At 40.6% G+C, this 15479-nt stretch overlaps 1 protein-coding gene across 1 annotated transcript in view; it reads left to right on the forward strand.

The window, feature by feature from the left end:
- Positions 1-3963: 3963 nt before the first annotated feature.
- The window catches only part of FGD3 (FYVE, RhoGEF and PH domain containing 3), a 217454-nt gene continuing 205938 nt past the window's right edge, over positions 3964-15479 (forward strand). The window contains exon 1 of the mRNA XM_056805261.1: positions 3964-4303. Within this exon, the coding sequence (XP_056661239.1) occupies positions 4267-4303 (37 nt within the window). The 5' untranslated portion in view covers positions 3964-4266. The remainder of the gene's footprint in view (positions 4304-15479) is intronic.

Genomic DNA, 15479 nt, shown 5'->3' on the forward strand with positions numbered 1-15479 from the left:
CTCCTATTGCATGTATCTTGACTTTCTATTATCTATTAACCATTTTTATTCTATCCTTCCCAGTCTAAGAATGATTTCTCTTAGTAGAAGAAAGAGAAACAAAGTAAGAGTTAAATAGTTCCACTTTCTCTCTCACTTTGCTTTTATCCTGTTTTGTTGGAATAAAGTATATCCTTCCACAATCAAATCCCCCTGAATACTATCTTACCAGGACTCATTGATATATTTGGAGCCAAACTTAGCTTTTTGTATTAAAGTCCTCAGTTCAACTTGTTTACAACCCTTACTCTGTACATTTGCACACAAAACATCTGAGATCAAGGGTCATAAGAGTGCTTTCCCACTCTTGGATGTCATTTCCTGATAATTATTGAGCCTCTTCTTCCTCCTTTATTCTTGCTCCATTCTGTGATAATTGGCTCAGCAGGTAGATGTGGGATATTTTCTCTTCTCCATTTTTACTTTTAAATCTTCTTTATCAGGTTAGCAAGATTCCAGGCAAATCTATGTCTATAGCTATATATATTAATTTCATCTGATAAGTATACTTAATTTCTGGGAGAGAGTCCATCATTCTTATATTTTATTTATTTTTAATTCTTTTCAATCAACAAAAATCTATTTTCTTTCCCTCTCTCCTCTCCCTCAGTGAAAACAAGGAAAAGAAAAGCCTTGTAACAAATAGATAAGAAAAATGAATTCTTGCTAAGGTCATATGCAAAAATATATGTCTAATTCTGCATCTTGACTCTATTGCTTCTGTCATGAATCCTTTTGAATAGTGAATTGGTCATTGCATTGATCAGAGGTATAAATTGTACTCCAGGTTCTGCTTATTTCATTCAGCATCTTTATACAAGTCATCCCAGGTTTCTTTGAAATCAACGCCTCTGTTATTTTTTGTTTATTTTTTTTATATTTGTTATTTCTTAAAGTACAAGAGTATCCTATTAAATTAGCATACAACAATTTGTTCAAGCATTCTCCAACTGATGGGCACTTCTTCAATTTCTAATTCTTTGCAACAGTGGTACAGAAGATATCCAGATTCCATCCTTAGATACTAGGTTATTTTCTAGGGAATTTTTGTTCCTGACTGTACGTACCCTATAATTATTGCTGGAGCTCTGAGATACCTACTACCCTTCCCCTTGGAGCTCTGCTGGTGACCCACTTCTTTTTTTCTTGGACAGACTCCCAGTGTTCTGACTCAGTTTGGACCTTTGAAGAATGATGTTTATGTCCTGCTCATCCTTTCCCCAGTAAGTCATTCTATTCTCTTAGCTTCAGTTCTACCTTCATGTTCATTTCAACAGGTGAAATCCTTATAACTGATTTTTTAAAAACACTTCCTTTTTGTCTTAGAATCAATACTATGTATTGGTTCCAAGGTAGAAGAGTAGTAAGGGCTAGGCAATGGGGTGGGTGGAGGTGTTAAGTGACTTGCCCAGGGTCACACAGTTAGGATGTATCTAAGGCAAGATTTGAACCTAGGATCTCCTGTCTCCAATTCACTGAGACACCTAGCTACCTCCCTTGTAACTGATTTTTGAACACACATCTATTTTGAGACCCTTGACCTTCACTGTGGATCTACCTGGATTCTTAGTCAAGGCTTTCTTCAGCTCCCTGAACCTTGAGGTCAAACACTTACCAGGAAGAGATTACTTGGTTTTGTAGCATGTCATGTTGCATTATGTCTGATAGATGAACAGGGCCAACTTTTAAGTTCTATTTTGCCAATATTACACATAAACTTGAGCCTCATACTTAAATACAAGCTCTATGGTCTCCCCCTCACGCCCTGCATTAAAAGAGGATGAACGTTGAGTCTTTGATCATGACACATGTGCCCTTGAGATAAGAGTCACATTTTGATGGACAATTCTGTAAAATCAGATGCAGAATCTGTTTTAGGTAACAAACTTCAGTGATGAAGATTATAATTTCCCAGAATTCACTGGAGAGACTTGCTTTCCAGATCAGGGAGTAGGACTTAGCAGGATCAAAAGATTTCATTCCTAGCTTTATCTGCCCCTTAGTTAGATCAACAACATTAATGTTAAGCAACAACTTAAGCCATCTATTCCTAGTAGTCATTTTGGAGAAAGGGGGCTAATATTTTTAAAAACTGGAGCACTAGCTTTAAAAAAAATTGTGTGATTGTAAATTTCAGAGTTTCCTATATTATTATTGTCTCCTGTATTGTCATCTGTGGCTTGGAAGCTAAATAACTGGTGGACTTTGGTCAATGATGCTTTAGTCCAAGGCTGTAAAGTATTTATCAGCTGGAGAGGATGAAGAGAGAGTGAAAGCACATTTAGGTCTCAATATCCTTATCTGTAAAATGACATTTGGACTAAATGATCTCCAGGGTTTGTCCCCCCTCCCCCCCACCCCCTACTCTAGTCTATCTATATTATAAAATCCCTTCAAGTTATAGGATGAAAAATATTCATAGATCTAGAGTTGAAAGGAAGTCTAGACTTTATCTTGTCCCAAGCCCCTTATTTTGCAGATGAGAAAACTGATGTTCAGAAAGGTTAGGTAAGTGATAGTCCATAAGTAGTAAGTAGAAGTGGCTCCAAGTTTGGTACTTTTCCAACAGTACCATATTACCTCCATTTGTCTTGAAGTTCTATGTTCTAAGGCCTTTCCATCTCTGACATTCTTTGCTCTATTTTTCAAGGTCTTTTTTGGATTGGATAGCCTATGAATCTATATACATCTGCCATATTTTGCAGTGAATGAGCCAGTTTAGTATTTGAGAGGAGCTCTCATGCCAAGGACTAGTATAATTTACTCAATGTCCCATAGACCCAGCTCTGGTTTTAATTGTTTTGTATTCATTTGCATATCAAAAGATTATTCATGAAGTAATTGTCTAATTTGTTAGCTTACTCTAATCTACTTTGTGTCTTGGTTCACTAGAGACATAAACTGGAAAAATAACAGGAATTAATTGAACTTTTTGTCCAGGAGTAAGTAGAAAGAAGAGACTGAAATTAAAATTATCCCTCCCTTCCTTCCTTCCTTCCTCCCTCCCTCCCTTCCTTCCTTCCTTCCTTCCTTCCTTCCTTCCTTCCTTCCTTCCTTCCTTCCTTCCTTCCTTCCTTCCTTCCTTCCTTCCTTCCTTCCTTCCTTCCTCCCTCCCTCCCTCCCTCCCTCCCTCCCTCCCTCCCTCCCTCCCTCCCTTCCTTCCTTCCTTCCTTCCTTCCTTCCTTCCTTCCTTCCTTCCTTCCTTCCTTCCTTCCTTCCTTCCTTCCTTCCTTCCTTCCTTCCTTCCTTCCTTCCTTCCTTCCTTCCTTCCTTCCTTTTTCTCAGTGTGCCTAGTCTTGTGCAGAGTGCTGTGAGGGCTACAGGGCCGGATCTGGAACTCACGGTCCTAGTTGGGAAAACTGGCCATAATCATGCAAGAGGCAGATTGGTTCACTGGAAAGGGCACTAGAGAGTTAGAGCCAGGATACCTAAATTGGAACCTTAGCTCCATCACTTAACTAATAGACATTTGACAAGTTGCTCAACCTCCCCGAGGCCGTTTCCTCGGTAAAATGCGGATAATGATACTTCTACTACTAGTCTCTGGAGTTTGTGGTTGAGAAAATGATTTCGGTATAAATCGCAAAGCCCTAAGAATTGTTAGGATGAAGATGGGAATAGTTTAGTAACAAAGCAGAGACTTTAGCTCCGGGGAGCGGGGCACCAGGACTAAAGAGGAGCCCAGCAGAGAATGGGCAGATGGAGGGGAGTGTCCTTGGAGAAGTTAGCTGCTTCGGTTCAGCAGTCCGAAAAGTTCCCGCAACCTCCTTCCTCTCAATGACCTTCAGGGATGCAGACCCGGCCGGGACCCAGCTTAGGCCCGGAGGCCAGTGTGGGGGCGGGGGCAGGGGCGGCTGTAGGGGCGGAGCCTGGCTGGTCTGGCTGCCGAGGGGCGGGGGTGGTCTGACGGCGGGGGCCGGACTCCGGGCTGGCGGGCGGGGACTGAGTCCCCTCGGGAACCCAGGGCGGCGCGCGCCGAGCCCTCCCTCCCGCCCCCAGCCTGGCGGGGCCGAGTTTGGGGGCTGGCGGTGGCGGCGGCGGGAGGGAGCCCGGGAGCCCGGGAGCCAGGGAGGCCGCCCGCCTGCCCGCCCGCGCTGCTGGCGAGATGCGGTCCTGTCCCGCGCTGCTCTGGCTGCTCCTTTTGCGGTGGCCCCTAGGGCTCCAGGACTCCAGGACCCCAACCTGGACTCGGATTCTCCCTTCCCCTTCTCGTTCCCTGCTCCTGGCATGAATAGAAGAGCGGGGGGCGCCATGGAGGCGGAGGGTGAGTTGGGAGAGGGGAGGAGAGAGGAGGGGGGCGGGGAGGGGGGGCTGGGAGGGAAGGAAGCTGAGTTGTGGACCCGCCTCTGGAGCACTGGGGGCTAAGGAAGGCGGGGGCGGGGAAGGGGGTGCCTCAGAGGGATAATAGATTTAGAGCTGAAAGGGCCCTTCGGGATCCTCCTGGGACTACCTCTTCACTTTACAAAAATGGAAACTGAGGTTCACGGGCTCCTCCTCTCACTTTTCCCGGTTGGATCTTGTGCCTTTGCTTGAGAGCAGCAATCCTATTCATCCGGTTTGATGAAAGGGCCCACCGGAGGTCATCCAGACTCTTCCTGGGTCTCGGTTTCTGACTCGGTCCAGGGGAAGTGGGCTTTGGGTACATTCTTCCTCACCCCATCAGAGTCCCCCACCTTGGAACGAGCTTTCCTCGGTAGTGGGAGCGTTAATACAAAAGCAGTCTTAAGATTTTTACGGTATTTCTCTTTGTAATTGGAGCAAATGGAAACCCACTCAGGCCCCTGACTTAAGAACCCCCCAAACCATTTTGAAACAATCCTGGAGGTTAGTTTTTGCAGGAGCCTTGAATAGGAACAATTTCTTAAAAAACAAAAAACAAAAAACAACTCTAAACGAAGAATGGAAGAGGAGAAAACTTTCCTGGTCTAACGAAACACTGACATTCTCGCGTCCCCCTTCCCCATTTCCACCCCTCCCCCACCCACCAAGGGTGAGCTCTGTGATTGGAGCTTGAAGTCCTTAGGCAGGGGGGCTTCTCCTCGCTTCTGGAGCCCTTGTAGAAGAGCTGTAGGTGTGGGTGTGTAACTGGCATATTCTTATTCCTCTGAGCGTCCTTCAATTATGCCGTTCACCCTAGGGGAGCCAGATTGCTCTGTTCCACCTCTTTCCTAATCTAATAGAGGATGTCATTAAAGAAAACAGTAAAGTATCTAAATGCTGCAAGGTGTCGTGGGAAATGTTGAATTTGGATTTTGTAGATCCGAGCTTAAATCCTGTAACTCTTTTTTCCCCTCGAACCCTTTAGGAGAGTCTAGTTCCGAGTCTCAGTTTCCCCATCTGTACAATGAGGAGAATGTCCTAGATGAACTCTAAATTTTCCTTCCATCTCTAAATGTTTAGGAAATGCACCCATGCCACACTGTACATGGAACTAGATCCAGAGTTTCTTCCCCCCTCCCCCCACCCCCCTGCTTCCAATTCAACTGCGGACTGTATTGAATATTTACAAGCCAACCCTTAGGCATGAGAGGACTCTAAAACTTTCTTCTGTCTCTATTAGTTAGGTTCAAACCTATCCAGCAAACATTTATATTAAGCATCTGCTACTTAGTAAGCTTTGAGCTAGAGGGGGAGGATACAAAGAAACAATCTTTTCTTTTCAAGTTGGGGGGACAGGAGGGGGAGCCGGAGGGGTAGAGGGAGGGAAGAAGGAATAAAACTAATATTCTAGTAAGTAAATACAAAGGATATGCAAAGCAATAGATATTCTTAAAGCAGAACTTTATTGTAACTGATTATACATTAGATTCTAAGGCTTAAAAGATGAATTTGTGGGTCCTTGTATTAGTCAAGTGATCATTAAACATTTTAAGTGCCTACTGTGTGCCTGGCATTCTTCTAAGTGCTGAGGATACAAAAAGAGGCAAAAATTCCTCAAGGAACTTATAACCTAATGGATTGTATCCCCAGCCCTTGAGTGACATTTTGGGTCAAGAGGAATACTCTTGGATCCCCACTGACCCTTTCAGATAGTCCCTTCTCTATCATCATGAAACACTGTCTCTTTGAGTTTTCTCTCTGTCCCTATTATCCAGTCCAGATCCTTGTGGCAGTTATTTGCTGACCTATATATTTTTTCTTTCCCCAAGGATTTTAGGACCTGGCTTGAAGCCTTCCCATTCACTCTAACCCCTACCCTCTGACTCAAGGATTTAATACTTTAATTGTTGTGCTTCACATACCCTGATCTATAAACATCCTGATCTACCAGCTTCCTTAGCTCCATGACCTGGATATTCAGATCACCCTAAGCAATATCTTGTTGTTCAGTCATGTCTGAAGTTTTCTGACCTCTTTTTAGGGTTTTCTTGGCAAAGATACTAGAATGGTTTGCTATTTCCTTCTCTAGCTCATTTTACAGATGAGGAAACTGAGGCAAACAGGGTTAAATGACCTTCACCACACTCACTCAGCCTGTCTGAAGCCTGATCTGAACTCAGGCCTTTTAGACTCTAGGTTTGGAAATATCCACTGTACCATCTGACTGCTTCAGCAACAGAGAGAATAATATCCTTGCTATTGCCATCATCTCTAAACTGTGCCATCTTTATTACCCACAGTTCTGACATTTCTTTTTCCTTTTTTAAAAAACCCTTACTTTCTGTTCTAGTAACAACTTTAAGAGAAAAGAACAATAGCTAGACAAATGGGATTAAGTAACTTGCCCAGGTCACAAAGTTAGGAAGTGTCTGAGGCTAGAGCTGAACCCAGGTCATCCTGATGCCAGGGCTGGTGCTCTATCCACTGAGTCACCCAGCTGCCCATGAAATATTTTTATTTTTAAAAAATTTCTTTTATTCAAAGATATTTTATTTTCCCAACTACATGTAATAACAATTTTCAACTTAGATTTCCCAAAATTATAAGATTTGAATTGTCGTCCCCTCTCCTTCCCTTCCTTTCCCCTAACCCCAGAGATGGCAAGCAATTTGATATGGATTATACATATATTATCATGCAAAAGATACTTCCATATTAGTCATTGTTGAAATAAAATACTCATTAAAACAATGAATAAACTAATGTGAAGGATAGTATGATTTGATTTACATGGCAACTCCAACTTTCTTTCTCTGGAGGTGGATTGCATTCTTTGCCAAAAATTCTTTAGAATTGATCTAGTTCATTGTATTGCTGAGATTAGCTAAATTTTTCACAGTTAATCATCATGCAGTATTGCTGTTACTGTGTACAGTGTTATTATCCTGGTTCCGCTTATTTCTCTCTGCATCAGTTCATCTAGATCTTTTCAGCTTTTTCTGAAATCATTCTGCTTATCATTTCTTATAGCACAATAGTATTCCATCACCAATATGTACCACAATGTGTTCAGCCATTTTTCAATTGATAGACATCCCCTCAATTTCCAATTCTTTGCCACCACAAAAAAAGAACTACTCAAAATATTTTTGTACAAGTAGATCTTTTCTCTTTTTTTATTATCTCTTTGGGCTATAGATCAAGTAGTGGTATTACAAGATCAAAGGATATGCACATTTGGGCATCATTTGGTCCAAATTGCCCTTCAGAATGAATGGATCAGTTCACAACTCCATCAACAATGCATTAGTATCCCAATTTCCTTCCTCTAATTTCCTTTTTCTAATAATATATCTTTTCATCTCTTACTTTGTCTCACTGTTCTACACTTCTTTTTGATTCTTGAATCATTCTTTATTCCTCTAGTTCAACCTCATGTTTCTCCCCTCCCAGTCTTGAACCTATCTGCAGTTGACTAAATCAACTTTATGCTATCATCTAGCTTTAGTCCCTTATCTTCTTTCCCTATATCTAGCCTTGCCTTGGTATCCCGTAGTTGGGGTTTATCCCATCATCTACCTTCTCTGATCCTGTTCTATTGTTGGAGAAATCCACCCATTTGGATCAGGTGGTTGGGATTCAGATGTATGCTATCTAATCTTACTGGGTTCTAGCTGTTACCTAGCTGGTAATTCTTCCCTGTTTGACTTTACCACATGTGCCCTAGGAGACCCCACTAAAGACCTCCTAAAAATAATGTTAGGATGTGACTCTGTGGTAGTCTTGGGATGTAAAAATACAATTAAAGCATGTTCTTCTTTATCTTGCCTCACTGGAGTGCTGGGAGAGTCAAATGAGATGACAAGGCATTGGACTTGGGGAGGGGGGAAGAATTATGGGATTGGAGTTAGGGGACCTGAGTTCAAGTCTTGATTTTGCCCCTTGTCAGGTGAATGATTGTGAGCATCTTGATTTAACCTTCTGTAAAATGAAGACAGCAATAATTGTATTACTTTCTTCTCAGGGCTGTTGTGAATTTAATTTAGAGTTATGAAACAAGTTATGAGTTACTACTGAACATGGATATATGTGGAAGAGATTTTTTAAAGTGCTATATAAGTTGTTGGGCCTGACTCTTAGTTAACATGCTTTTTCTAAGCATTATACATACAAAAAAAGAGAAAAACCTTCAAGGTACTTACATTCTAATGGGTGAGATACTATTCCTTAGTAACTTGGAGGCCATCTTAGAGGAAAAGCAAAAGTAGGAAGGGGAAAGGGAGGGCCTTTTGACAGAAGGTGAGATTTAAGCTGAGTTTTAAGGGAAGCCAGGTAGTGGAGATGAGGAAGGAAAGTATTGGCAATTGGGAACATCCACGAATGACTTCATGGGCCATAGAGTTGAAAGATGAGGTGTTGTATAGAAGGAATAGCAAGAAGGCCAGTATCTCTGGCTTACATGAAGGGGAGTAAGACTAGAAAGGTAGGAAGGGGCCAGGTTGTGAAGGGCTTTAAAAGCAAAATGGGATTTTGTATTTGATCTCTGAAGTAATAGGAACTCTTTTTGTTGCTTTAGTTGTATCTGATTCTTTGTGATTCCATTTGGAGTTTTCTTGGCAAAGACACTGGAGTGGTTTGCCATTGCCTTTTTCCAGCTCATTTTATAGATGAGGAAACTGAGGCAAAAGTGATTTCCCAAGGATTACACAGCTAGTAAATGTCTGAGCCTGGATTTATCCAGCACTTTATCCTCTGTGCCACTTATTTGCCCTAGGAACCCACTGGAGTTTATTGACTAGAAAGGTAACAAGGTCAGACCCATGCATGGGACCTATGCTTTTGGGATTCTAGTCTGGTACTGATCTATTGGGGGAAGTGGCCCTTTGTTCCAGTTCACAGAGCTTAATAGCCTCCTAAAATAGTTTCACTTATTCCAGACATCTTTCTTAATGACAAGTGAAAAAAGTTCTTTCTATTTTCCTGATAGAGATGATGATAGCTGTACATTTCGTTTTTCTCCCTCTTTATATGGAGAGTCCTCCTAGCAGAGAGGACTTTGGAGAAATCATGGGGAAGAGGTCTGATGCTGCTTGTAAGAGTCCCTATTTTTGCTGTGGAAATAGGGAATTTACTAAACAAATTACTCAGCTCCTGAGCAAGAGGCAATGGGCTCAAGATGCAGAATGAGATAAACTTTTTTCTTTTTTGATGGGCCCAATCCAGTGCTGAAATTTGCTTTACTTGACCATGTATATTTATTATAAGGCTTTTCTTGTTCTTTTTTCTTTTTAATTGGGAGGAAGAAAGATGAGAGGGAGAGAAAATAAATACTTGTTGATTGAAAAAAAAAAAGAAACAAAAGTGAAAAAATATTGTATTCACTAAACAAATCTTAGTGCCTCCAGAGGGTTAAAGTCAATATTTTGATTGATTGAGGAGTGGTCCTTTGTCTAGGGTTAGGAATGTTTTTGTTATGGTGAAGTTTCTGTTATACTGAGATTGTTGTAATGGAATATGACCTGGCTTAAATTTCACTTATTTTTCTTATTTTACCCCTTTGGTAGAGGATATAACTAGGGGAATTTCTTTTTGGTATCAGATTTTCATCATGGAGGAACTGGTTACTGGGGTGAAACTGATGGGAACTTTGGGCAGAAGTGACCACTCTGTTTTAGAATTGCAGACTAAAAGCCAAGCATTAATTTGACATGTGGCCTAGGTCTCAGAAAAGCAGATTTCAAAGGCACAAAGGAAGGAGAACTGTCATGCCACAGACAGAAATTCTGGAGGGGAAGTCAGCCCAGAAGTCATGGGAACTTTTTCTTTTAAACCTTTTCCTTCTGTCTTAGTATGAGTTCTAAGGCAGAAGAGCTACAAGGGTGAGGCAATGGGGGTAAAATGACTTGCCCAGGGTCACACACTGTCTTCGATCATATTTGAACCCAGGTCCTCCTGACTCTAGGCCTGATGTTCTATCCATTGTGCTACTTAGATGCCCCTGGGAAACTCAAGTTTGAAATTCTAAAGGCTCCAAAGAAAACAAAATTAATGGAAAAAACAAACAAACTCTTGTATGTAAATAGATCAATGGGACATCAAGGTGCTCAGTGGATAGAGTGCCAGGCCTAGAGATAGGAGGTCCTGGTTCTAATATGACTTTTGACACTTCCTAGTCATTTTATTGTGGGCATACTCCCATTGTCTAGTCCTTCCTTACTGCTCTTTTGGCTTGGAACTGAAGGTCAAGGTGTATTTTTTAAAATATCTATATGAATGTATTAAATAACCAATTTGGATTTTTTAAAAATTCTTTTTTTTTTTATAAGGGATGGCTCTCTGGGTGGAAAAGGAGGTGGTGCAAACTCTGATGGGGGGAATTTAGTGTCAAAAGATCTTAATAAAATTATTTTTAAAAAGATAATGCTGAAAATGGAAGGAAAGACAACCAAAAGAGGATGAATGCAGTCTGATCAGTGGCTCAGTGGATAGAGCACTGGGATAGGGTCAGGAAGGCCCAAGTTCAGATCTGGTCTCAGACACTTACTAGCTGTGTGACCCCAGGCAAGTCATCTAAACCTATTTGCCTCAGTTTCCTTATCTGTAAAATGAGTTGTAGAAGGAAATGGGTAACCACTGTAGGATCTCTCTCCCAAAAAACTCAAATGGGGTCACAAAGAGTTGAATTTGACTAAAATGGCTGAGACACATACATATGATCCTCTAAGAATGTCAGAAGTGCTAAAACTCAAAATATAGTTCAATTTAGCAAGTATTTATTAAACATCTATTATGAGCCTTCCTATTTGTAATTTTTGGATGCATATTGTTGTGCCATATTGTTCATATACCACATCTTCCATCAGTTCCCATATGACGGGCAGCTCTACTTTCTGTTTGATTTTAGGAGGCAGGATTGAAAGTAATAGGTAGAAGTGGAAAAGAATCAGACTTATATTCAGTGTAAGGAAACATTTTCTTACAATTAGAGTTATCCCACAAAGCAGTTGGAGATGTTGAATTCTTAGTGAATTCTTATTCTAGTCATAATGAGATGACTACTTGTTGAATGGTCTTTTTGGTAAAGACGGCTGATGAAGGCCCTTCCAATTCTAATTCTGTTATTTTGTGATTCTCTTTCTAGTTATTTGCCATCTAGAAAGGTGCTACTATGAATTTTTGGGCATATTTTGTATTTTTCTCTTTTTGACCTACTTAGTAGAAGCCACTGGGTCAAAAGTTATCAATATTTTAATGACTTTTAAAAATTCAAAGATATTTTATTTTCCCAATTATACATAATAATTTTCATAATATGCCTTCCAAAATTAGAAGCACTAAGCCTTCTCCCGTCTTCCCTTCCCTCTCCCTGCTCAGAGATGATAAGCAATTTGATATGGGCGATACATGTATTATTATTCAAAACACTCTTCCACATTGGTTATGGTTGTAAGGGCACACTCATACAAAACCAAAACCCCAAAATAAAACCCAATTACACTGATGTGAAAGATAGTCTGTTTTGATTCATATCCATCCAACTCCAATAGTTCTTTCTCTGGAGGTGGATAGCATTCCCCCTCAAGTCCTTCAAGATTGTCCCAGATCTTTGCTAACTGAGAGTAGCCAAGTTTTCACAGTTGATCATTGTACAATGTTGCTGTAACTGCATACAACCTTCTCTCAGTTCTGCTTATTTCACTCTGCATCAGTTCCTGTAGATCTTTCCAGCTTTTTCTGAAATCATCTTACTTATCGTTTCTTATAGCACAATAGTATTCCATCACCAACATATACCACAATTTGTTCAGCTATTCCCCAATTGATGGATATCCATTCAATTTCTAATCCTTTGCCACCACAAAAAAGAACTACTCCAATATTTTTGTACAAGTAGGGCCTTTCCCCCCCTTTTATGATCTCTATTGGATACAGAGTCAGTAGTGGAATTACAGGATCAAAGGGTATGCATATTTTTATAAACCTTTGGCCATAGTTCCAAATTGCCCTCCCATATGGTTGGATCAGTTCACAACTCAATCAACAATGCATTGTCTCAGTTTTGCCACATTCTCTCCAACAGTTGTTACTTTTCTTTACTGCCATATTGGCCAATCTGATAGGTATGAGGTGGTACTTTAGCATTGTTTTAATTTGCATTCTCTAATCAAGAGTGATTTAGATTATTTTTTCATATGATTATTGATAGTTTTGATTTCTTCATTTGAAAATTGCATGTCCATATCCTTTGACCATTTGTCAATTGGGAAATGGCTTGTTTTCTTATAATTTAACTTAGTTCTCTATAGATTTTAGTGACTTTTCTTGTATGATTATAATTCATTTTCCGAAATGGTTGAATTGGTTCATAGATTTACCAAGAATATATTAATTAATGTGTTCCAGTCATCCCACAGCTAAATATTGACAGCTTATGCTCAGTAGCTTAAGTAGTATATATGGGATAAATATGGAGGAGATAAAACTGTCCAGGCTTGGAATTGATTGGATATAGAAGTGAGAGATAATAGGGAGTTAAAAGGTTACACTGAGATTTTGGGCTTCCATGTCTTGAAAGTGTGAAGATCAACATACTATCACGCAGTGTTATAGATATGCAAACTGAGGCTTACAACAAATGACCTCTTCAAGGTCCTTGTGAGTTAGGAGAAGAATTTGGACCAGAACCAAGGTCTCAGAGATCCGCTTTTCAGAGTGGGAAGGGTCCTCAGTAGTTAACTAGTCCTAGCCTAGTTTTACCCATTAAGGAAGTACTAATACAACATATCCAATAAATCATCACCCAGACTCTGCCTAAAGACCTCCAATGAGGGGATCTACTATTTTTTAAGGCAGCCTATTTTTTTGGAAAGTTTCTTTTGTTAGGAAGTTTTTTCCTACAATCAAGTCATAATTTGCTTTTGCATCTTATACTCTTTGCTTTTAATTATGCATTCAGAGGTCTAATAGAACAAGCCTAATCTAATTCCACATGACAATCCTTTCAAGGTAGCTAGATGGTAATTTGGATCTAATGTTGGGTCTTGGGCTCAAGTTCAAATCCAGTATCAGATACTTCTGAGTTCTGTGATCCTCTCAGTTTCCTCAACTGTATAATGGGGATAACAGCCCTTACCTCGTAGAACTATTGTGTGGTTCATATGACATATTATTTTTTAAACCTTTGCCTCCTGTCTTGATACTGAATATTAGTTCCAAGACAGAAGAGCAGTAAGGGCTAGCCAGAAAGATAGGGGCTATAGCCAGATTGGTTAGAGCCTTAAATACAAGGAGAAGCAGGTTCTCTTTTATTTGGGAGGCAAAGGGGAGCCTATGAAGGCATTTGAAATGAAGTCAATGAGCTCAGACACTTGCTAATTCCTCTTATTTGTCTGATTAAAAAAAAAAATCCTTGTGCTTACCCTAGTGTCTGGCAAAGCATGTTTAATGAATTGACTATTGTCTATTTATTAACTATCATTAATAATAAATGAGGCTTAAAACAGGGAGATGTATACTTCTCAAAGGGGAGGCTGTCCATGGTAGAATCCAAATGGAAGAGGGTTTCTCCGTGATAATACATAGTTTTCTTTTTTAGTTTGGATTCTCTCTTTCTTGACCTTCAATTTTTCAGACCTTATGGTGGGTGAGATTCTTCCTGGGCTCTCATGGAACCAGGCAGAGAAACTCACAATACTCTGAAGGTGATGAAGTCTTTCATATGGACCTTTTGTTATTAGCATTGCAGAGCTTCCCAAGTAAGATCTATAATTACCCAAAAGAGATGGTTATTCCTAACTGTTGGCTCAGGATAAAAACAAGTGTCTACGTGATGGTATGGAGTTAGATGGACAACCCTTAAGGTTGGTACAGGAGTACCATACCTTTTATGTAAAACCTTCCTTCCTTCCTTCCTTCCTTCCTTCCTTCCTTCCTTCCTTCCTTCCTTCCTTCCTTCCTTCCTTCCTTCCTTCCTTCCTTCCTTCCTTCCTTCCTTCCTTCCTTCCTTCCTTCCTTCCTTCCTTCCTTCCTTCCTTCCTTCCTTCCTTCCTTCCTTCCTTCCTTCCTTCCTTCCTTCCTTCCTTCCTTCCTTCCTTCCTTCCTTCCTTCCTTCCTTCCTTCCTTCCTTCCTTCCTTCCTTCCTTCCTTCCTTCCTTCCCCTCCTTCCCTTCCTCCCTCCCTCCCTCCCTTATCTTCTGTTTTAGAATTAAAATTGTGTGTTGGTTCCAAAGCAGAAGAGCAGTAAGGGCTAGGTAGTGAAGGTTAAATGACTTGCCTAGGGTCACAGAGCTAGGAAGTATCAGGCCAGATTTGAACCCAGGAACCCCCCCCCCATCCTAGACCTGGTTCTCAATCCACTGAGCTACCTAGCTGCCCCAAGTATCATATATTTTAGATAAACAATGGACAGTGAACTAGGACTAAAATTGAGAAGAGAGGAAGCTATATTGCCTTTGAGAAATTGTTGTAGTACCTATAAAGACCTTAAGCTTCTTCCTGAATCAAAAGTCTGCCCCAAAAAATCAATATTCTTCTAGTGATACCATATACCTGTAAATCAGGAAATACTCCAATCATCAGTGTGTTAAAATTGAGGGTCACCCAAATGGAGAAGCACATAGTAGTTGGGTTTGAGCTAGCTATAGTATATTACCAAAGAAAAAGTTCACAGGAGTGACCAAGTATATCAACAGAAAGATGTATGACTGGACAAGTGTGTGGGATGGTGTCATCATCAGGGACTTTGCTATGATACTCAACACCTCCTCAGTACTCTCCATTGCCTCTTTCTTCTGACAGGAAGATGGAACAACCCCCTCCACCCCCCACCCTTAAATCTCCCTTTTATAGGACGTAGAATATCCAGCTATATCTTCATTTCCCTTGTACGCTGCTTGGTTATGACTCTGTGAACATCAGAACATCATGTCCCTGTCCCTGGTACCATTTGGGTAGCCTTTCCCTTTCCTCTTTTCAGTTTACTTTTCTATGTCTTCTTCCCCCATTGGACTGCAAGTTCCTTGAGGGCAGAAAACATTTTTCTTTTTTTTAAATTTGTAATCCTAGTGCTTGGCATATAGTAGGTAATCACTTGGTCATAGAGCAGTCATTTGGCAAAAGCA

Source organism: Monodelphis domestica, chromosome 7 (genome assembly GCF_027887165.1).
Source record: "Monodelphis domestica isolate mMonDom1 chromosome 7, mMonDom1.pri, whole genome shotgun sequence".
NCBI classification, from domain to species: Eukaryota; Metazoa; Chordata; class Mammalia; order Didelphimorphia; family Didelphidae; genus Monodelphis; species Monodelphis domestica.